Source organism: Acomys russatus, chromosome 23 (genome assembly GCF_903995435.1).
Source record: "Acomys russatus chromosome 23, mAcoRus1.1, whole genome shotgun sequence".
NCBI classification, from domain to species: Eukaryota; Metazoa; Chordata; class Mammalia; order Rodentia; family Muridae; genus Acomys; species Acomys russatus.
The window spans coordinates 57,574,950-57,598,881 of NC_067159.1; the positions used below are offsets into that span (position 1 = coordinate 57,574,950).

Genomic DNA, 23,932 nt, shown 5'->3' on the forward strand with positions numbered 1-23,932 from the left:
TAAACATGGCGTGGTTGGATGAGCTGCCTCATGGTTCCCCTCACTCCACTCAGTAGTCCATGCATCTGGACAAACTGCCTTCCTAAGGTTCTGCTAAGCTGGATTGGAAAGGTCGTTTGTGATGGTCTGTGTGAACATCACCCTGTAGAGTGCTCATCAACCCTCTGAAAGCCATGGAACTTTCTGCTAAGATACTTCTCTGGTTGCCCGAGAAATACCTCTAAGCACGTGGCACATCTTGGCAGCATCTGTAGTAAGCGGAGCCTCGGTGCTTCCCTCCACTGTGACACTACGCAAGAGTGCCCGAGTCTCATGTTCTCCAGAAAAGGAAGATGAACTTTGACTAGGACTGTCTTACCTGTCTTTCAAAGTCAGGCATTGCTCTGTGGTATTCAATTCCCAGAAGCTAACAGTAAGAATCATTCCTCTTGTCCTTCGAATACAAGCCCCTCTGTTAGCACCCATTTCCAACTGCCTGGACCCTCCGGAGCCACACCTCATCCTAAGTTCTTTCAGCACCGCCAAAAGGCTGGAATGATCCTGGAGATGTTGTTCGGCCTATAGCAAATGTAGCAGGATAGTCGGCGTCAGTCCTTGCTGGGGAAATGGGCTGTAGAACTGCTTGCTGACAGAAAAGGTAAATGGTTCTCCCACCAATCTTCCCAAAACACACTCACACACCTGCAGAATACGTCAAAAACAGATGCACATGAGAAAGATAAATGGGCAGGACACACCCACCATTGAGAGAGTTATAACTGAAAGAATATCCAAATTCCCAAACATCTCTAGAATAATTTCCTCTCAAACTATCAAACCAATTTATATGTGAGACACGAGAGAGCCAAGGATCTGCTTACAGCACTGTCTGCACATGAGTGATATGCCATGACAGCCCAAGCTGTGCAGATGTTTCCCTCATCACAGTGAAACCTGTCCCTTGCAGTATGGAGGTGGTGCTTTCAGCTGCTGATAGACGTTAATTCATACGAACAAGTGATGACAGATGCTGGTATCCCTCCCTTTCGCTCACAGAAAACAAAGTGCATTCCCAAGAAGTCCACGTAAGTTGGGGCAGTTGGTGGCACAACTGGGTCTCATCAATCTTCAGGCAGAGGCTACAGGACCAACCCCGTCATCTGGTGCTTAGGATAGCTCAGCAGTCTATCCAAGGTGGCTGCTCGAAAAGCCCACGATGACCACGAAGGGCAACAGCATTTCAGCTTGGTTACTGATTTGCAGAAGAGACAGTGCATGGAGACACTCACTAATAACATGCATTGTTGGTAGCGACAAAATTAGGTGGACGCTTGGCAGCAACAGACATATTAGGGCTCAGAGTTTCTTCTGAACCCCAGGACCCTCTCCAGGACAAGCTGTTGTCGGAGACCCCATAAGGATAGAGGTTCTTGCAAGCTCTTTGTTTCCCAGAAATCTTTTATCTGTGACCCTTGTATAAAAATTCAGAAGTAGCCTACATGAGATTTTACTTGTATTTAAGGGAATGCTTACGAAAGCCTATGTCTCTTACACCGAGATTGGCAAAGACAGATTTTCATTTAGATATACACACAACACACTTGCACAAAACACACATGCACACACACACACATGTACACACACATGCACACACACATGCACACACACACATGCCCATGTACGTGTATGCACATGCATATACACACATTCACACACATAAACACAAACATACACAAAGGTACACATCCACACACACATATGAACACACACATAGACACACCTACACAAGCACGCACATGCACAGAGGCACACATTCACTCACACACCCTCAGACACACATTCACAGACATACATGCGTGTACACGCACACACACGCATACACACACACACACACACACACACACACACACACACACACACGGCTATACAGGTGGTGCTGGTTGTAGTCCCTGGAAGGTGACCTTAGTTATTGGCTACGTAGAGATCTACATAGGACTGCTTGTGACTTTACATCATGGGAACAGGTTTTCTCCAGGATCAGTGATCCAGGAGACAGCATGATAGAAGATGCTGTACCAAACTTTCTCATGACCTTGTGTTAGGTTTCACACTGTCGTTTCTGCAGAATTCTATTAACTGCATGGGGCAACCCTAGTCTCTGCAGAAGGAGAGTATCAGGCATATGCTATCAAGAGGTGAGTTCACATGCCATCGTCGAAGAATGCTCCTACACACTGTGTCTCATTGGTGATCTAATTGAGTCTTATACTATAAATATTGCCAATTTAATTTAATTTACTGTCCTGTCTTAAGTAGCATCATGAGAGTGAATACATTTATGCATGCTTTGTTAAATTATTAGCCATTGGTATAAGGTAGTCATTTTTAAACAGTGGACTCTCAGCATACCTGCCAGGGACAATCATAATTGGTTAATTTTATTTTATATACATTTTAGTATTGGGAAATTAGGGTTTCAAATAATTGCTATAAAGTACCAAGCATTTAAACTTTCTTTTCTTGACAGCATTAGCATGTTGTATTAGGTCATAATTTTTTGCATGATACATGGCATACTTTTTTCCTCTTTTTCAAGATTTCCTGAATTACGAGAGAGAGAGAGAGAGAGAGAGAGAGAGAGAGAGAGAGAGAGAGAGAGAGAGAGACTGAGGGAAAGTCACAATAAGGGGGGATAAAGAAAAGTGGATGATAATCCTGAGAGTTGGGAAGGTTTCCCAAATGAGAGAGGAACCGTGAAAACCTTCTATGGGTTATACGTCAGGGATGGAAACTGGGCACAGGCTGGGCAACCTCTGTTTGGGTTAGTTCACTTTCTGGGCTATGTGCAGAGTTGTTGTAGTCTTTCTGCGCTGACCAGGAAGTTGAGCACCCACTTCCTACTCAGTTTGGGTTGTTGAATCCCACCTTATGTGCATCTCTGACTCTGGCTTTGTTGTTGTCATCCTTGGCTGTCTATCATTAGCCACATGGCCATCATTACATCCTCCACCCTTGCAGCTATCCTGAGTGCACAAATTATAGCAAGTTCTCTCTGTTCACATATTTTCCTGACTGCCTTGTGGCTTTTACGATGACAGTGTTCACTCTGTCACAGCCAACAAGATGTGGCTACCATCGTTCTTGGTCACATAATACTCATCTATACGGGGAAAGTCCTGTGTTAAAAGCCATAGTCTTAATTCAGTCTGTCACCATTAGCTGCATTAGAAGCAGGAATATGGCAGAGGACAGCGGGCCCTCACGTATGGCCTGTGGGAGCAGCCGCTGGCCCGGACCCTATCCTTCCTCGTATCCATCTAACCCAGTTGTCACATGCATGCATGCATGCCCTCCTCTTGTTGTTCAGCCCTTCCTGTGCTTTACTCTGAGTCATTGTCCCTTGGTACCCCAAAGAGATGCCTCCCACTGCAGGAAAACTTCTCCAACTGGACTCTTGGATGCTTAACCAGCCTCAAACCATCAGTTTGTCCATTTCTCCTGCTAAACTCTAGTCTGTGGAGTAAATCCTTCTTTCCTTATCATCCTCCTGACACCCGACATGATGTTTGTGTAACTATGTGTTACACGAACAAGTTATGGTCTTAGTGATTCCATGATCACTGCCCATCCCTGTCTCTGTGCACACGAGGTCACATCTGTTCAGCTATTCATACACAGGAGTGCACATGTGAATGAAGACACGAGGTAACCTGGGCTAATCATTCCAGATGAATGGTCCACACTCTTCTGTTCTGTTTTGTTTTGTGACAGGGTCTCTCTGTGTAGCCTTGGATGTCCTAGAACCCACTCTGTAAACCAGGCTGGCCTCGAACTCACAGAGATCCACCTGCCTCTGCCTCCGGAGTTCTGGGAGTAAAGGCATGCGCTACCACTACCTAGCTTCACACTGTTTTTAAAAACAGTGTCTCTTAGAAGTTTGGGTCTTGTTAAATAGTCCAGTCTAGATGGCCAAGAAGCCCCAGGAACCTTCCTCTCTCCATGTCTCAAGCACTGGGACCTAAGTGCAGGCCACCTTGGCTATTTTAGTTTCTGTTTTGTTGTGGGGATTGTTAGTTTTTGTTTGTTTGTTTGTTTTTGCATGGGTTTGTGAGATCAGACTTAAGACCTGGTGCTTATGAGACATTCACTTTACCCAGTAATCCGTCTCATCAAAGGGCAGGGGGACTACACCCAAATTGATCATCTCGCCTCAGTCAATGCCAGCCCAACCCTAGCCAGATGAGAAGAAGGAAAAGCAGCTTATGTGGTTCTCTTTTGGCTTACTTTCATGTGATTGTCATCTCTGCAAAATGGTTGTATTGTTACAACTCAGGATAGACCTAACATCAAAACTCTCGGGCACCCAGCTGTTAGGAAACAGTTGCCAAGGCTGCCAGGGGGGTCAGGAACCACTGTTATTTAGGGGAGTAGACTCCTACACTGTATGTAGCCTTTGTTTCTTCCATGTGGGGAGTAAAGGGCCCCCCTCACACAGTGTAAATAAAACTGTCACTAGTAAGGCAGCCCCAAAGTCTCAGATCTAAAAATTCTTAATTTCATTAAAATGGATACAGTAAACAAGGCATCCATTTAAAATAGCTCGATAAAGGCTAAAAATCATTAAGCTATCCTAATGTATTATAATAACATTAATGTATTCCAGTGCACAACTAAAGATAGATACCTCTTGGGGCTCAGACAGTGATGCATAAAGGTTTTCAGAATGCTCCTGGGAACAAATGCTGCCCGACCATCCTCCACCAGCAAGGGCCAAGACACATCATAAGCTGACAGGTTGCCACAGCAGCACACACACAGACCCCGCTTCCACGAGGGTGTGTTGATGCTCACGCTCTCACTCTGTCCCACTTTCACTTTTGGTTTCTTTTCCCTGTCCTGAGGCGGGGTGAGGGGAATAACAATGGGTATATGACTGATACTGAGTTTGACCATGTCCTGAAATCACAATTCCATGATCTTTGCCATCCCTCACCTTGCTTTAAAAAATAATTTCCTGTATGTTCAATATTTAATGTTTGGCTGCACTCTGAGAGGAAGTGTATCCATTTTAGGGAACAGACACTATCGCTGAATGATGGCTTCTCTTGTCATAATCTAGTGTCTGATGAATTTGAGGTACGTCTGCTTAAAGACTGCACATTGTTACCTAAAACCATTTTTACATCCGCAATACTGCCTACTGGGCTAAGTGTCTCCCATTTCACAGATAAAACCATGAACTAATTCAAACAACCAGGCCCACAACAGTCACTGCACTGCATGGCCGCATTTGGAGTGGCCAGCTCTATTCTCTGATGTGCTTGGGATGCACTAACTATCAATGGCTTTGAGGGATGTTTTCACTAGACAACGCCACACTCACAGACAGGATGAACATGAACCAAAGTACTCACAAACACGTACGAGTAAATCCATGTTAGGAGGCATGGTGACACGGCCAGGTCAGGTAGAGCTGGCAACACTACAACTGTCTAGAGATGGTTTTATAACTAAAGAAGTCATTTTTTTTTTGGACCATGACTGATTTTCTGCTGTTCTTGACCATGTTGTCCAGGGAGAGATCCCCCCCATCCAATTATATAGTGAGCTGAGAGATGTGCTGGGGCACAGCTGCTTCTCACGCCAGGCTATGTATGTGCAGCCTGAGAGGCTGACTCCAGGGAAGGCCAATGGCCTCTGTGGAAGAAGCTTCACTCAAGGCATAACTAAGCCCCGGAACTAGTCATGAGGCCTCTGGCCCAGAAGATATCCAGAAAGGAAGATACACACTTTATTGACTTTCTACCACATTAGACTCACTCCCTGGACTGAGCCCAGCTTTCCTGGCTCGGCTGCAGCCTGTGAGTTAGCCATTTAATTCCACCAGCTTTGTTCTGTGACCCAACTCAACTTTCCTGAAGCACCTGTGCTTTCTGACCAGTCTCAAGCACATCAGCCAGTTTCTGCTTGAAGGGGTCCACGCTAACTGCTATGATGAGTGGACGCTGCAGTCAGAGGACATCCAGATTTGAGTATCAGTTCTGTTAATTATTGGGTGGTAGAAGATGAATTATCTTAGTTTGTCTCCTCATTTCTAAACTAGGACTGACAGCACCTATCTCTCAGGGTCGCTGAGAACATCCATTCATGTTCACAGCAAGTTTCCAATGAATGAACATTTGCTTCCCACTCTTAGTACCTCACATTCATGCCCAAATGCTGAAGCATTTCAGTTATAAATATATTGAGAACAGTTGTCATCATCCACACATATGTGAAGCCTTCTTCTGTACTGTAAGACTGGAAATCCAGTCATTATCTGGGCTTGTGGCATTTATTGTTTATTCTGACATGGAAAGAAAGAGCAGGAAATAGCCCCAAACATGAAGTGAGGCAGGCCTGAGGCCAAGCAAGGCACAGTGCCATTGCCCCACTTATATTTGCAATCTTAGTGATTGATGCTGACACTATGTGGTCGGGTTTTCTCTGGTGACTTTGATACCGGCTTTCTTGGTCATCTTAGATAGCTAGAGCCCAAAGGACATGATGGCTGTAATTTGTGATCCTTTAGTGGCTAAGCACCCCTGGTTCCCATGTGTTACCTTTGGCGCTAGACAATACAGGACTCTGCTCTAAAACAGTGGTTCCCGGCAGAGCTGTGCACATAGGAGCCCACAGCAGATGCTGGCAAATCAAGCAGCCTGCAGCTCACAGATCTATGAGGCATTGGCAAAATATAGAGGGAGAGGTAATGCCTTCAATATGGAGCAAACTTCAGCAAGTGCCAGTGGAGGAGGACAATAGTATGTACAGTGACTGAAGGATCTTGCACCCAAGTTCCCTTGGTAAAAGAAAGCAAGGACACATGGACAGGTACTTCCTTCTACGTACCATATGCTACAGCTGCTCTTATGAAGAGCAGGAAGCCTGAAGCCCAGCTAACTCCTACTTCCATAGAGATGCTCTTCTACTGTAGGGGAATGCCATGAGAAGTCAGTAATCTGCGAATATAGAGCAATATAGGAATGATTCTGCCATCTGTCTATATCTATCCATCTAGTTTCTGTATTTCTATCTCTAGCTCTGTAGGATCTCATGTAGCCCAGGTTAGCCTCCAATGTCCTATGTAGCTAAGAGTGACCTCGAAGCATCAGATGCATGGCCCTGTGTCTACCACCTAATTAGAAGTATATGCTGCCACTCTCCCATCTTAGCTGAAACCCAGGTTTACATATGTTAAAACAGTGTTCCACCAGCTTAGCTTATGCCCTTACCCAAGGAAGAGTCTCCTAAAAAAACAAACTTAGAGTGAATCACCTTGAAATAAATCTTTTAAAAAAGTGAAAGAAGGCATCAATTAAAATACTCTTCATTTTTTATCACATTAAAGGTGTACATGCTACAGGTTATGGGTGGGACCCGTGTTTGGACATTGAGTGACTAAGGTGGTGTACATCTGTGGTCAGGGCCACTTCTTTCCTCAGCTTCAGCCTATGGAAGGGCAGAGTTTGTGTTAATCTAGATCACTTGACATGGAACTCACCTTCATAATGATTTAGTAAATGTTTTCAGAATTGATTGAATATTTGATAAAACTCCCATGCCAAGATTCTTGTGGTAAAAATTCTCTGGACATCCAAACACGCCACCCTAGTAGTCACATTCTCTGGAAGACAGCTTTGCAAAGCACTCAAGGAGAACGCTTCTCAAGTGGTGTGTAAGGAATAAGCAGTTTGATATAGACTTCATTAATTTCAGGAAAGTAGCCTCCCCAGAGAAAACCAAGAGGGAGGACACTTGTCTTTCTCGTTGTCCTCATCTTTGCCCTGGCTCTGACGGGTGAGCAGGCTGCTGTGATGTGGTGAAGGTGTTAGTGCTGGGGTGCTGTACCAGCGGCTGCACAGAACGTGGGCACATGGCATGCACAGCATGCATGACTCAGTTCCATCTGTAGCTTTGCCTCATCAGAGGGGTGAGCCAACTCACCCAGAGAGAGCTGTGAGGAGGAGAAGCATTGGCGCCCGAGAGCCTCCGATTGTACTCCCCTGAGAACATCTCCTCAGGGGTCAATCCAGGGAAGATTCTAGTTCATTTCTTCTCAGTTCTATAGCAACACAACAGTTCTGGTTTGGGGCATGTCATGGATTCAGGATTCCAGGGGATTGCAGAGCCCTCAGAAAATGTGTCTGTAACAGACACGGCCACAATGACTTAACCCCTAGTACTAAAGCAGGCAGGGAAATGGCATTGTGATCTGTATGTGTGACATATACAGTCAGTTTAAAAAGGAAGTAATTAAGGGGATGCAGATATTGCCCAGTTGATAGAGTGCTCATTTGGCCCTGGGTTCTCAGGCATCAAAATGTATTAATTAATTAATCAATCAATTAATTAATTGGTTATGGTTTGTTAAGGTGAGTCATGAAAGTGTACAACTAGGCACTAGGAATTTAGTGTATATTTTCATAGGCTTGACATATTTTTGTCTTATTTTCTCATTCAGAATTGGGGATCATTGTAGGCTCAATTTTATTAACAAATATATTTTATTATGAACTTATTAACCAAGAGTACCGCACTTATAACCCGACTAACCTAAACAATAGGAGAAGAGGATTAAAGAACACAATAATAAAACCATAAGGATATCAGTTCCAAGGAACGATTCTCCTTGTGTTATATGCAGAATTTCTTCTGCTAGAACCTGGAGCAACCAGAACCCGGAACCTCAGCTGGAGCCCAGGGCCCCGAGGCCTTCCTTTGAGAGGTTCTCTCTAGGAGTGTCTTGAAGAGGAGCAATGAACAGCCAAAATGATACCAAGTCTCCAAAGGCCCCATCTCTTGTTTTTGGCTCACATTTATACCTCCTCTCAGAATTTGTTCAAGGATGTTTTCAGCTGGTTAACAACCAATCTTCCCCACATGGTGGTTCGACTTCTAATGGGATAAACATCACCTGCTCTCTCATAAGTCTTTTTCTCATCCTCCACTTGTGATCTAAACAAAAAACATGTTTATCTCCCCTTCAGATCATTATTACTGCTCAAATGTAAATTTTGTTCAGTGTTCATTCAACTCAAAATTTTGTTAATCTGAATAATGTTTGTGTTTTGATAAGACAAATCCAACCGGTAAGGAGAGTTAGATAATTCCCATAATAATCATCTCTTGTGTTACATGTAGCAGACTTTGTCTTGATTCAGTGCAAGCTACAGAGCACGAATCAGGGCTGACTCCAGGGAAGCCTGCGATGAGCTTCTTTATGGTCAGACATGAAACAAACATACATGAAAGAAAATTTAGCTGGCCATTTGGAGGATGAATTTACCCACCTTGGGATCACAAAGTCTCTTTTATGTCAGTCTGAAATTAATCAAGCAGAAGGCAGAATCTGGTTTTATCCTCATTGATGAAGAATTCATACCTAGAGAAAAAATGTTTTCAATTTGGCTTCATCTCATGATTACTCCAACTCATTGACTCATAAAATACTCCATGTATTTGGGGCACGACTATGATTGGTACACAATTCCAACATCAAAGAAGGTATGTCCCCATAGCCTGGCCTTTTTTAGGAAATTCAGACAACGCAATCTAGGAAGAAAGAAAGAGAAAGAAAGAAAGGAAGGAAGAAAGGAAGGAAGGAAGAAAGAAAGAAAGAAAGGAAGAAAGAAAGGAAGGAAGGAAGACTAACAATGCAAACTGATAGAACAAGGCAAGAGTAGGTTACACAGAGAAGACAGTGATTTAAGAAATAATAGGAAAACATAGACCAGAAAAAGAGCAGGAAGTCGGAGCTGAGGGCAGAAACTAGGGGAGACATAACCTGTTACTACAACGTTGAGCCAAGCCAGCGCAAAATGAGCAAGGGCCTCAGGTGCTGTGTCTGGAGAGAGACTGTCAGGAAGTCAGTAGTATCAAGTAGAAATCAATCCTAAAACGAGGCAGACGTGTTTCAGGACTCTTAATGCTGTCTGCATTACTATGCTTCTCTCTCTGGCCTTAAGGAAGTCATCACTCTGCCTTGGTTGCCCATGGCAACAGTTATATGGCATTGACTTTTGAGGAATCCTTGTAACATATGTTTCAGAGGAATCACCCACGAAAGTCACCTGAAGTGTCTTGGGCTCCTATCAACTAGCCAGCTTACCCAGAAGCCAACAGCCAGGTGGATCTCTAAATCTACTCCCTTTGTGCTGTTCCTTGGGTGAGAAGGCTTTGCTCTGCTGGGTTAATTTGCACTCTGGGAAGAGGGCACACGAAGACCACATGGATTGGTTTATCACTTATCAGGGCAATCCATTAGAGCAAAGGACAACTGTCAAGCCTGTCTTCTCCCTCAAGCCCACCAGAGCAAGAGAAGTGTTGCAGAAAAGAATGAACACCATGTTGCTAAGGTCCATGTGGGTATGGTTACACTGTAGTTACAGGTTGCTATGGCAGCTCTGCCTAAGCTGAATCTAAAATTGGTGGCCCAGATACATCCTTACTAGAGTGTGTTCTGTCTTCTAGACTCTTCAATGGCCAACAAGGAATTATCATTCAGAATTTTAGCACAAGATCCATCCTCACAGTGACCAACGTGACACAGGAGCACTTCGGCAACTATACTTGTGTGGCTGCCAACAAACTGGGTACAACCAACGCGAGCCTGCCCCTCAACCGTAAGTAACAAAGTTGAAAAGCATACTCAAAGGCTTCCAGATGCTCTGAACGGGCAGAAATGAGGCCCAAGCTTAAAGTGTGGTCACCTGAGACCTCATCCTAATGCAACAAGTGCCTTAGAAACAGGAAAAGTTAAATGTTGCAAGTTTATCCTGGTGTTTGAGAATGTTACAATACCTGTAATCCTCTATATGTGAAAAGTCTTAGAGTTGAGGGGGGAAAGGGTTACAGAAATAGATGAGACACATCTTATGACCTAAAATATTTAAATGAGGTTTTATCTGTATTTTTTAAAGTTCTCTATTGTAGCTTGGAATAACCATGGCTTGCGTTTACTATTGGTTGGTTGTTCATCTTCAGACTTTCATCTTGGAGTCACTAGAAATTCACATATTATAAATACAATGAAACAGTGAATTGTCTCTTAAAATACAATGAAAACATTAATTGAGATAAATGCTACACTGTTTATATGTACAAATGCAAAGCAATGGATTGTCTCTTGCTGAGTTTAAGCCTAAAACAAGGCCAAGCAGTCAGGAAGAGAGGAAGATGGATTCCCTGCTGCTGATAGTGTGGGACCCATTTGCAAAGCAGTGTTTCCTGTCTAACAGAATTGCCAGCTTGTTATTTAAAGAGCCCATACTTATGTATGTGGGGAAGAATGTGAGGGTCACTGTGCCTAAGCAGAACACGTCCGCGCATGTTCAGCTCCAGACCATAGACTTTAAAGGAAAGGCGGGAGGCACATCAGCGATGCACTTAGCTCAGGGTCACAGGCTTCTGTTCCAAAGATTGAAAAGGCAGACATGAGCACCTCTGGGCAAGCTCCATTTTCTCCAAAAAGTTTTAGCAGATAAAAGCAAAGGGTGTTTTGAAGACGTATTAGTGTATCTGCCCTCAAGGTGTCTGCCTGTCTTCAGAGCTCACACTAAAGCATCTCAGGGACTAGACACGGAGGATGAGCAGTGCCCCAGGGACCGGCCGGAGAGGGAAAAGCCTGCACTAATGCTCCTCTCGGCAGCTATGATTAGTACCTTGTGGAAGCTAAGTGACTTACAGATGCTACACCCATAAAACACCACTCATTTTAAAATCGAATGTTTCTCAAAATATTCAGAGAAGACTATGTCTTCACTGCGTCTTTAGTTTCACACAGTTGTCTGAGTTACTTACCATATCCTGGCACACATACTTATGTTACCCTGTGATGAAAACTTACCCCAGGGAAACGCAGATATTACGTGGTTCATCACAGGCAGGGCTATTTCCATTTTCGCAGAAACCAAAGTGGGATAGAGATGTTCCATCTCACTTAGCACATGCTTCAGTGTGTTTTTATGATTGATGAGCTTTGGATTGGAATAACCAAAAACTTCTGATAGAGGATGAAATGCATAAGTTTATATCAACTCTTTCACTACTTTAGCTTAATATTTTCCTAATATTTCTTAGCACTAATTTTGAAAGAAAAACATTCGGTGCCATACACTGGCCTTCTGTAAAAATTCTTGCTAAGTTTTTTTTTCTCATGAGAATATTTTATATGATACCATGATTAGTAACAAAAGCTGCAAAAGATCAGGCGCTGTTTGATTTGTAATTTAATGTAAATATTCTCCGGGATATTGTAAATATTTTAGATGGCTTAAATGTTCAAAAATCTGAAAGAATTGATTAATTTTATAAAGCAAAGAAAATTGAGGGGTAATAACATGGTAGTTTGCTAGCAAAATTTGTAAATTGCAGCCTATTTTTGACAATATAGTAATAACAACTCTGACAATTTAGGAACTGTCCTATCTGTTGTCTATCTATTTATCTGTCTCTACCTATCATCTATCTGTCACCTATCAATCTATCATCTATATATCTGTCTATCATTTCACACTCGCTCATAGCTATTAACACAATTTTAACAATTGGTTTAAAAAGACAGAAAGGACAGGCATGCCTGTAACTGTGACCTGGTCCTGGAAGTTTGATTTGTCTGTAGAGGACTCTTGCATGAAATGGCCAATGCTCTTCTGCACTAAGCATTTCTATTCTGTGCTATAACTTTTGTTTTTATTTTATCTTTTATTTCACTTTTGTTGTGGTAGACATCAAATTCATGATTCAAGTCTACTAGGCAGGCACTGTAACCCTGAAACAATGCCTCCAACGTCCAAATCCAAAATAGTTATTTTTTATATATTTTTCTGTTGAGTCCTGTGGTCTGTCAAAACTAAGTCAGTGTCTCCTCAGTCTCTGTAGCTGCCACATTGCCAAGCACAGTGGCTACTATTTAACAGATAATTGGTGAATGTTTAATGAATAAAGAAATTAAGCTCTGAGTAAGAAAATGAGTGGGCTAATGAGTAAAGGAAAGATGAACTATTCTAGCTGTGAGCCTACTTTATTATCCTCTGGAGATGCCAAGCAATGTTGAAGACATTAGAAATGACATTTACTATTATTTTATTCAAGGCTAGATTCTATCCTAATTTCTTACAGAAATTTTTTTCATTTAATCCTCACACAAGTCAAAGATGGGGTTCTTCAGTTCCCCTTGCAGATAAGAAGACTGGGACAGAGTGTGTTCGGTGGCAAAGGTCAGCAGGCTAAGCCGGTGGCAGGGCTAACACTTGAGGCCTTGCTGCCTGGCTCTTGCACTCAGGCGCTGAGCCACTCCACCTCACTACCTGCATCCAAGAGCACAAAACTGCCCACAGTGAGAGACAACTGTGGTCACTTGAAGCACAGTTTAAAAGTAATTCCTGTGTACAGCTGTCCTCTATAGCTGTGATCAGCTACTGCACATAGTCTTTAGGACAAACACTGAGACCATTTCAGTCTACTTTTGGTTTGCAAAAATCTCACATTTTGCAGAACCAAAGAGACATGAGATGATCTGTAAATTCACGGTGAGCAATAGATGAAACTGTAAAAAGAAAGCCAGTGTGTTTGGTTATGGACATGTGTGAGGGGAGGAACAAGGAAAGGAGGGGAGGGAACAGAAAAAGAATGTGTGTGCAGGACAGGAAGGAGGGAAAAGAAAACATATGTGAATGTGTGTGTGTGTGTGTGTGTGTGTGTGTGTGTGTGTGTGTGTGGTGTGTGTGTGTGTGTGTGTGTGTGTGTGTGTGTGTGTGTGTGTGTGTTGTACATCATGGGAGTCAAACAGATCTTCTTTAGTCTAAGTTTTATTATACTTCAGCTATGTGTAGCTTCATGTAAGTTACATGGGTTTCAAATCCTCAGTTAACTCACTTGTAAATTGAGAACAATCATAGTCCCCACCTCACAGGATAGGAATTTAGATAACGGCTTTAATGCACCTGTCTCTTTATCTGGAACAAAGGAGGCACTCAGTAAATGTAGTCACTGTTCCTATATCATCACATATGCCAACTCTTGGTTCAATATATCTGAAGGAACACTGGGTGTACGCTGGGGATAAATGACTTTACCTGATGAGTGTCTGTACTGCTTACCTGAGGGCTGCTCTGTATACAATCCACTTGTGAGAAAACTGGGGAAACAGGCTTGAGGTACTCTCCTAAGACTTACCCACATGGTTGCCTCATGCCTCCCATATGCACTTACCAGGATTTTGTAGATGTTAATTCCACATTAAATGTTCCACTCATGGTGTAATAGCTCGGGCATCTTGGATCTTCAATGTGGGAAGGAACAAGCACAGAATTCCATGTGGCACTTTTGCAGCTGGTTCAGTAGTGGCACTCAGTTGTCACTGTGTGCGTTGAAGGCTTCAGTGTTCAAAGCTGTAGGCCACATTCTGGAAAGAACAGAGTAAGTAGATTGATAACCTGCCCTCAAGGATCTCAGACAGTGGGAGTAGAGAGCCGAGGGAGTAAGTGACTGCAGCGCAGAGCACTCAGCAGCGCTGCTGTTCTGAGACAGGGAGGGGGCTCGTAATCCAGTGTCAGGAGAAGCTGGAGTCAGTATTCGAATTCTAAGCAACCAATGTGCAGCTCAAAACACCACTTAAGCCATCGTTTTCTCATCTCTGAGGAAAACATTTTCAGAAGTTCACTCAACAACAACCACAAATGTAGAGTAAATGACCAAAATGGCAGCAACATGACCTGAAGGAAGCTAGACAGGAGTCTGTACGCCCAGCGCGAGGAGCATGAGAGGGTTGGTCTTGAGGAAGGGACAATGATGAGTGACAAGAGTGACAAGAACGCAGAATGGAACAACTGGACCCATGAGAAGACGCGCTGGCCCTTCCGCAGCTACAGGAGAGGGCACGATGAGCGAGGCTGGAGAAGCTCACAAGCCCTGGGCCAGGCTTCAAAATGTGCTTCAACTTTATGCTTAGAGTCACTGAGTGGTTTTTGACAATGAAATCATATGAGAGCAGATCTGGATTCTGAAAGACTTTGCTAGACTCTGTGGGTTCTAAACGCTCCCCCCCACCCCCAGCACGAATTTTAAATAAAACGGGCAAATAGAAATGGTGCTGGAAAAGGGAGGAGAGCTGAGGTGAGAACTGGGAGAGAATGAGGCCTGAGGCAGTGGCCGAAAGGTGAGGAGCAGCTGACTCCTAGTGGTTAGTGTAGGTGCCATTAACCAGAACCAGAGCATCAGCAAAGGGTGGGCACTTTTAACACTTGGGAAAGATGGGGAGCTCATCTCCAGACATTTTTAGTTTGAGACAATGTTCCATAGGCAGTTGGATATAGAATTTAGGATGGAGATGATCTGAAACTATCAGGACAGAACATACATCCAGTGATGAGATCTGGTCAGCTTTCTCTTCAAAACAAGAGCAGCGAAGTACATGAAGGACAGACATCCAGATTACATTTCCATGAAGGGCAAGCACAAGGAGAAACACCAGACAAAGGGAGAAGCACCAGACATAGGGAGAAGCACCAGACATAGGGAGAAGCACCAGACATAGGGAGAAGCACCAGACATAGGGAGAAGCACCAGACAAAGGAGAACGGTGAAAAGCTAGGGGCAACTAAGCCCTCTGCCACCTCATACCAGAGGAAGGCTGATGATGAGCTATAGTGAGAATTTTGGTGAATTTTTTTAAACATAGAAGTGTTATGCAAATATGTTTTTGTTCTAATCCCAAGTGTGGGAGATGGGGCTGCTTTAGATTGTCCACAGCAGTTGACTATGGTTTGCCTCATGCTCTTGCAGGAATGTGACTTGGCAGGCTGAGAATAGTTTATGTTTAGAATTCTGGGCACTCTTGAAAGGGTTTAAGTGCTGGAGCCTCCAGAGGGTGGCTGCTGCTCCCCTTGCTGCTGCTCCAGAGGGTGGCTACTGCTCCCCTTGCTGCTGCTCCAGATTGTTCCTGCTGCTTTTTGTTGTTTGCTAGATTGTGGGTTGCTGGTTGGAGATCGCCTGACAATGGAAGATCAAATTTGCATCAAGGAACTCAATGCCACTAATCAGCAGGAAGTATTCTGATGATATTTATACTCCCTTTTCTCTCTAACCATCTTTCTTTCCTACCTAGTGTTGGAGGGCTGGAAGGGATGAGGTAGTGTAGGGCTATAGAGGAGAGAACCTAATAAAATAGCTAAAAAGCCTGGCTTCCAATGGGCCACTGTCACTGGAAATATTCTTGTTAGTGACTTCACTAGAGCAGTTTCTGTGGAAAACTCTGAGTAGATGACAAGTTCCTATAGATTGAGGTTAAATAGAGGAGATGGTGTTGAGATATGGGTAAAAAAAAAAAAAAAACACTTTCTAAAGGCTAGGCTGTATAAGAGAAAACCAGATGTCATTCTGGATGCCTGCTTATTCTAATTTTCTCACTGATGGGCTAGTGGCTATGTACATGTCAGCTCCTCTGTCACCTACAAAATTGCCACCCTGCCCCTTGTGAGTTTCCTAACCAGACATCAGTGCCCCATTTGACAGACCTCACTCCATCCTCTCCAGCCTTGCTTCTTCCTCTTATTTGAGTTCTGAAAGAAACGTTTTCTCTTAGGGCTTTAAGCTGCAATTGTGAAAGGAACTGTAATTTTAAGCAGAGATTTCAGTAATTTTGTCAATAGAACTACTTTAAATTGCTACAAATAAAGATTACTCTTCAACAAGTGAGAGAAAATAGATGGTAGGAAAACAGTGAGAAAGCGAGAGAGAGAGAGAGAGCGAGAGAGAGAGAGAGAGAGAGAGAGAGAGAGAGAGAGAGAGAGAGAGAGAGAGAGAGAGAGAGAGAAACAGAGACAGAGAGAGAGACAGAGAGAGAGAGAGAGAGAGGAGCTGCAGCCCCGTATAGCTCAGTACTTACGAAAGACATTCTTTAATGTAAGTCATAAAGGATAACATAATAGAATCCATAATAGAATTCCTTATTAAGTACAAACAATGGGATTCAAAACTGCTATCTTAGTGTTGCTTTTACTCGTGTTATGAGCAGTTCAAGAATTACCCTGTGTATATTCTGTAAAGGAAGGAAACAGTGATCTCACCTTGTGCCCTGTGCCTCAGGTGCTTACTGTCTTGTGAGGAGGAATTCCAGCTCCATCTGCATCTTTGAGAATAGCACATTGCAAGAGCCTAGAAACATACATTGAGTTCAGTGTGTGTGTGTGTGTGTGTGTGTGTGTGTGTGTGTGTGTGTGTGTGTTTGTGTGTGTGTGTGTCTGTGTCTGTGTGCACATGTGCACTCGGAGGTTCAACTTCTGTAGAGAAGTCAAGGAAAGAATTGGTTGGGACAGAAGAAAGCTGCAGAAGCAAATGCACTAAAAATTCACACAGCTTTACGTTAATGCAGCTTTCTCCCATGGCCCAGTATGTGAAGATGTGTGGGGCAAGTACAGCCTGGACAGTGGCAGAGAAACTGTTTACAGCCACAGACCAGATGGGGACTTTGCTATCATAAGTGGATAACAACCCGCCCTGTAAGTGTGTGCCCAAGTGTCCTGTGGGACTTTGCTGGGAACTAGTTCTGTTGTGGGGCCGTCTCAGCTGTGTGCCTACATCTGTGCAGGGCATGTAGCATTGTTTTCAGAAACATTATACACGAAAGCATCAAAGGACCCAACACAATGCTTGCCTGCCTTGACTTCCCTGCTGGAGACCACAATGAATTTCCAATAGTAAATGCTTTCACAAACATTGTTTCTTTGCTCTCTAGAAAACCTCTCCAAGATTATTTCTTCTCAGCCTACATAATTTGATGGAAATGTCTTCATTCTATATGAAACACTCAGTTGGTACCCTGTCTACAGAAGCGGGAAAGGTGAACAGGGACAGGATGTGATGGTTGGGTCTGGACTGGCACTGCTGGTAGCTGCTCTTTTAAGCTGGTTTGCCGAATTCAAATTAAGATTTACTGGAAAGTAGTCCTTCTTCATCTCTCCGCTTGCTTAGAATGTCCCCAAATGCCAGTAAGCTACCGTGGGCTCCCATTACTTTATCCTGGTATAGACGGCTGATCCCATGTGGAAGACAAGGATGATACCACGAGTTTATAAATTTTATATTCTAGATCAAAGCTGAAGTTTGTGTCTACAGCTTGAAAGGCATAGGATCTCTTTTTGGCTGAAGGATACAGTCAACAGTTTAGCCTTGGAGACTTTTGAGGACATTCAGTGATGCTTCAGCCCCAAGGCCTTTACCCTTGTGGCTTTGGGGTGTTAATAGGATGTCTCTCCTATGTGTTCTCAAAATAAATGTTGACAAGAATTAGGTTGGAGCTCATGCACAGACTCTGATATCTCAACATGGGCCTATGCAGTGGCACACTGTCTGGATCTGTACAGACATTATCAACACAGTAAGTGCATATAGGTTTATGGGAATGGAGAGAAAAAAACCCACCCCTCCCTAGCGAATGCGTAGAGCTTGGGTGAATTCACAGGAAGATGTATACAGATAGCCATGCTAGGCCACTCGAAAAAGATTGTCCCTTATGAGCCAACGAGGTAGAGGTAGAAGGGACTCCTGTTACCTGGAGTGCTCCAGGCCTCCATCAAAAACAAGCACAGAATTTGGCCCTTCACGCCTCTGGTGGGAGTGTAGAACTGCAGACAGCGGGGGACCAGACACGACAGATTCTATTTTGTAAAGCAACAGAATCCCTGCCCCTCCTTCTCGCAAATAAAGCCTCTGTAAGCTTGCTTTGCCCAATGGGGGTGAATTATGAGAAACACATCATCAGCATCCAAAACATCATCCACCATCCTGAATCTCCATCAGCACGGGCTACGTACACAAACCTGGGTTACATAAGCTACCACACTTAGGTCCTGAGGTACTTGTGTGACACACCATGTAGTTCCTGGGGGCTACGATAAAGGAAGCCTGAGTTCAAATCAAGCACAAGAGAAGTGAAGAATTGAGGTCCGCAGAGTAATTGTGACTACCAGGCTAAAGCTACAGAATATTTTATGTTAATATTTTCTAAGTAGAGGAAATAAATTCTAAAATTAAAAAAAAAAAGCTTTTTATGGCTGGATAATATAGAAGGGGCCTGAAGAGATGGCTTAGTGTTAAAGGCACTGTCTGCTCTTAGAGGACCCCGGCTAGATTCTCGGGATCCACGGCACACTCTTCTGTGAGCACTACACGCACATGGTGCACAGACACACATGCATACAGAGCACAAATACACATGACATGGTGCACAGACACACATGCATTCAGAACACAAATACACATGACATGGTACACAGACACACATACATACAGAGCACAAATATACATGACATGGTGCACAGACACACATGCATTCAGAACACAAATACACATGACATGGTACACAGACACACATACATACAGAGCACAAATACACATGACATGGTGCACAGACACACATGCATTCAGAACACAAATATACATGACATGATGCACAGACACACATACATACAGAACACAAATACACATGACATGGTGCACAGACACACATGCATACAGAGCACAAAAACACATGACATGGTGCACAGACACACATACATACAGAGCACAAATACACATGACATGGTGCACAGACACACATGCATTCAGAACACAAATACACATGACATGGTACACAGACACACATACATACAGAGCACAAATATACATGACATGGTGCACAGACACACATGCATTCAGAACACAAATACACATGACATGGTGCACAGACACACATGCATACAGAGCACAAATACACATGACATGGTGCACAGACACACATGCATACAGAGCACAAATACACATGACACATTTAAAGGGGAGAGAGCAGGAAGCACAGTCATTCGCTAAAATGATGACAGATTGTATGGTGCTTCTTGAAATGTAGCTCTTTTATACCACTTTGCAACAGGAGTATTTCTATCTGTATCACTGAAAGCCAGTGAGAATGCACTGGCTGTGAGGATGCTCTGACAGCCATGAAGTCATTGGACTTCAGCTCTGTTGTGGGATTGTGGGACAGCTTCTCCATTGAAGTCCAGTGCTGGCTGACAGGCCACAGGGATGAGCTAGCTGGTTGATGTGGCAGGAAACCTAGGAGATCTTTCTCTCTCTCTCCTTCATACAGCACTGTGGCAGTGAAGGCCACCAAAATGCCAGAAGTTCCAAAGAATTTGATTTGAAAATCTCTGCTCTAGAACAAGCTCTTGCTTTGCATAGAATGAGACTGAGGAGATGAGATGAGCTCACACATAAGCATCCAAACTCACCCGCTCTCCCAGGTGAGCGTCTAGAAGCTTTGAGTTAAGCAGATCTAAACTGAAGGATTTGGGGACAATCCTCTCAATATTTGAGCCTTAGACATCTGATCTATAAAAGAGAAAAGAACATTTTGTTTTTGTGAAGGGCTTTAGAATTAAATAGAACTAGGATGAGAGATGGCTCAATTGGTTAAATGTTTAATGGGCAAATGTGAGGGCTGAGGAAGACACCTAAGGTTAGCCTTTGACCTCAACAATCAAGCACATATGTGCATATGCACTCCTACACACACACACACACACACACATACACACACACACACACACACACACACACACACACACCATATGGACAAAAATAAATAATGAAAATAAATAGAACATACATGATATCCCCCACACTGCCTATCACATCACATATCCACCTCTTTTTCCATCTTTTGTTATAAAGTACACAAATGTGGAAGGACAAACATAAACAGATTAAAGTCTGAATAAACTGAATGGCTGTAACTTTGTCTCTCTGGGTATCTAAGCAAACAAGCTGGTCCTTTGCTTTGCTTCTTAATGGACCAATGCTCGTTATGACGATACCATCCTTATTATAGCTATTAATTAAATCATCCATGCACATAAGCATTCTCTTGTAATGAGTGGAGTAGGTGGGCAGGTTGATGAGGAAGGCCTCAAGAGATTAATTACTCCACCGCTGTCTTTCTCCCAGGTTGAGAGGCAGCTTGACAAGTGCGTTTCAGTCTGTCATAGAGAACACATGATGCCCAGTGCTGGCCAAGGGTCGGGAGAGGGAGGGAGAAGGAACTGTGATATTTGCCACTGTTGTCGATGAGCCTTGAAAGGCTGCAAACTTATGGAAATTAAGGGCCGTAAAAAATAAAACGTACCCGTGCCATATGCCAGATCACAGAGGCCCATAACAGAGATTCTGCCCTAACTTGAAGACATCTTTAGGCTCCCCACTCATACGATGAAAGCACTGGATGGATGACCACGTTCATCGGCTCTCACACTTGGAGGCCAGGAGGACACTGTACCTTGTGGAGAAAGAGGAGAATGTATTGCTTATGCTAAAGGTGTCTTTCTACTAATATTTTCTCTCCTGTTTTTGTCAGTGAACTCAAAAGTTTTTTTTATTGACTGAAACTATTCTACATTTGAATGTGCTGGATTCTATAGGCAGTTCCAAGGTATGCAGGGCAGCTTCAGCGCCAGCCTCACTGTTCTGTCCTCTCTCTTCCCTTCCGCTGGTCTGCAGCCTCTAAAAAGACGTTCTTTGCACCTTCCTGTTTTCTATTCCTATTTCTATAAGGCTATTTTACGCAGCTTTAATCCTACAGGAAACAAAACCCGGGTACAGGCCTGTGAACATGGCTGTGGCTATGAGGCTTCTTGCAGACTCAAGCCACGGTGGCGTTTGAGCCCACAGTCAGTACATGAGCAGACCCTTACCGTGGTGGTCAAGCATTTCCAGGTGTCCTTCAGGGGGATGTTTCCATATTCCTTTCTTGTTATTTCAGAGAGATCTCTGAGTCCCCCCCTCCTCCCCCTCCACACAGGCACCATTTTCCCTACAGCTGTGACCAGCTGATGCGTGGTCTAATCTGTGGCTGCAGGTGGCAGGCAACCAGCAGGTTGCCACCTGGAGCCCCATGCTTCAGTTTCCTTCTCTGACAGATGGAAATGTGGCCCCTGTGAAGGGACCCAGGCATATGTAAGCAAACAAAAGCATTGCTGTGAGTGCTGAGTCTGTTGTAGCTCTAAGGCATAATCATCAGGCATTCCTCAGAAGGACAGAGTGAGGTGAAACTGGCTTTTGTGTTTATATTTTCTTTAAGCCATTTAATTTCCAGATAAAGGTAAGAAGGTGTGGGGGGGGCGTGAGGGGAGGATGGGGAGTGAGAGGAGGGTGGGAGGGTGGGACTACTGCTGCAAGGATGGTACCTCCATGGGGCACACTTTCTCCAAAGCACTTGAGTTCAGTTGTGGAGCCTACAGCTGCTGGGGCCGTGCCTGGAGACCTCAGCTCCTCACAGACCTTATCCAGCCAAGGTGGGGGCTTCCTTATGCAAAGCGTGCAATTGGGAATCTCTCTCTCTCTACAGACACACATGTTAGCTAACTGTCTGTGTGTACTCAGTGAGATGCGATACATCAGCAAGAAATACTATTTCATCTTCGCTACGGCCAGCATTTAATACAGCTTGGAATTTTTCCAATTTTACCTTTAAAAGGAAAAAAGGAAAAGCAAGCTTCAGTGCTCAACAGTTTTAAGACAAAGAAGCGACTGAGCTCCAAGCTCAGAGACGTGGTTTTAGATCACTTCATACTCTTCTTTCCTTTGATTTTCTTAAAGACTCGATCCAATTAGCGCACATGCGGAACCGCCTAATTAGTGAGGCAGATGAGTTTCCTGCCAGAGCCAAGCAGGCTGCTGTCAGACACTTTGAAGGCGTTACAGTTTTCTGAAACGTTTTCAAAGGAAGAACTAACAGCACATTTCTCAGGAACTGGCAGGAACCTGGTCTGTGCTTTAAGAATCAGCAGCTACAACTCCAGTGACATTTGTATTTTCTTGAAGACTCGTTGGCCCTTTAGGACTGTTGCAGTGTGTGCAGGTGATGTGTACATGGTACAAAAGCTGCTGTCAGTGGATGGAGAGATGCTCAGCTGTCAGGAGTGCCGCGGGCTCTGCAGAGGGCCTTGGTTCTCATCGTCATCTGCATGGGACAATTCACAACAGCCTGCGGCGCCAGATCCAGAGGGTCTGCTGCCCTCTTCTGGCCTTCATAGGCACATGCACACACATGAGCAGACACACAGGCACATACAAACAAAACCAAATTAATCTTAATCTGTGTTTACATGCAGGAAGGTCATATGCGTTAGCACAGATTTGGCTTACCCAAAATTTTAGGAGACATGAGCAACAATTTACAGACTTCACTTACCTGAAAAATACATTGGGTGGGTTTATTTCTCTCTAGTGATCAGGGCACTTGCTGCCACTCCTCTCTGACAGCTACACCTGAGGAAACAGGACTTCTGTGCCAAAGTCAGTGTGCAGCATGGGTGTGTGTGTCCCTCATGAGGCACTCCTCCAAGGCTTCCTGTTCTTCATCACTATATTCCTTCTTCCTTTCCTTCCTTTTATCTTCATTGTTTAAAATTACCAAAAATAAATATATAAATAAAATAAAGAAACAGAAAAGAAAAATAAAAACTGGGGTGAGGTATAAAAACACCCCTTATTCTGATACCTTTAGTAAGAACTTCATCTGTTTTGTTTGTTTATTTGTTCATTTTGGTACTATTTGGATCTTTCTGGTTGTTTTAATTTTTTTTTTTCATTTTTCCTTCAACTGTGAGACTCAATCAACTCCAAAGAAGACAGGCAGCTGGATAGATGCCTCTGTAACCTGCAGTATAGATTAGGGACAGAACCAAACAACCCTCAGAATAGGCAAGCTCAAAATTGCTTTTGAAAGCCTCATCACTGAAAATGTAATCAAACTTGACTTACCCCAAATTGATTTGAGTTACAGCCTACGGGCCAACCTTTGACCACGGTGCTTCCCACCTGCATCGATCCCACATGCGATTGAATTACCCGAGCAGTCCGTGCATTTTCACAGTGTTAG

General features: G+C 43.7%; 1 protein-coding gene across 1 annotated transcript in view; it reads left to right on the forward strand.

Moving 5' to 3' along the window:
- Nucleotides 1-23,932, forward strand: part of Negr1 (neuronal growth regulator 1) — a 710,325-nt gene that overhangs the window by 564,971 nt on the left and 121,422 nt on the right. Inside the window, exon 6 of the mRNA XM_051165491.1 lies at nt 10,492-10,643. Within this exon, the coding sequence (XP_051021448.1) occupies nt 10,492-10,643 (152 nt within the window). The remainder of the gene's footprint in view (nt 1-10,491; nt 10,644-23,932) is intronic.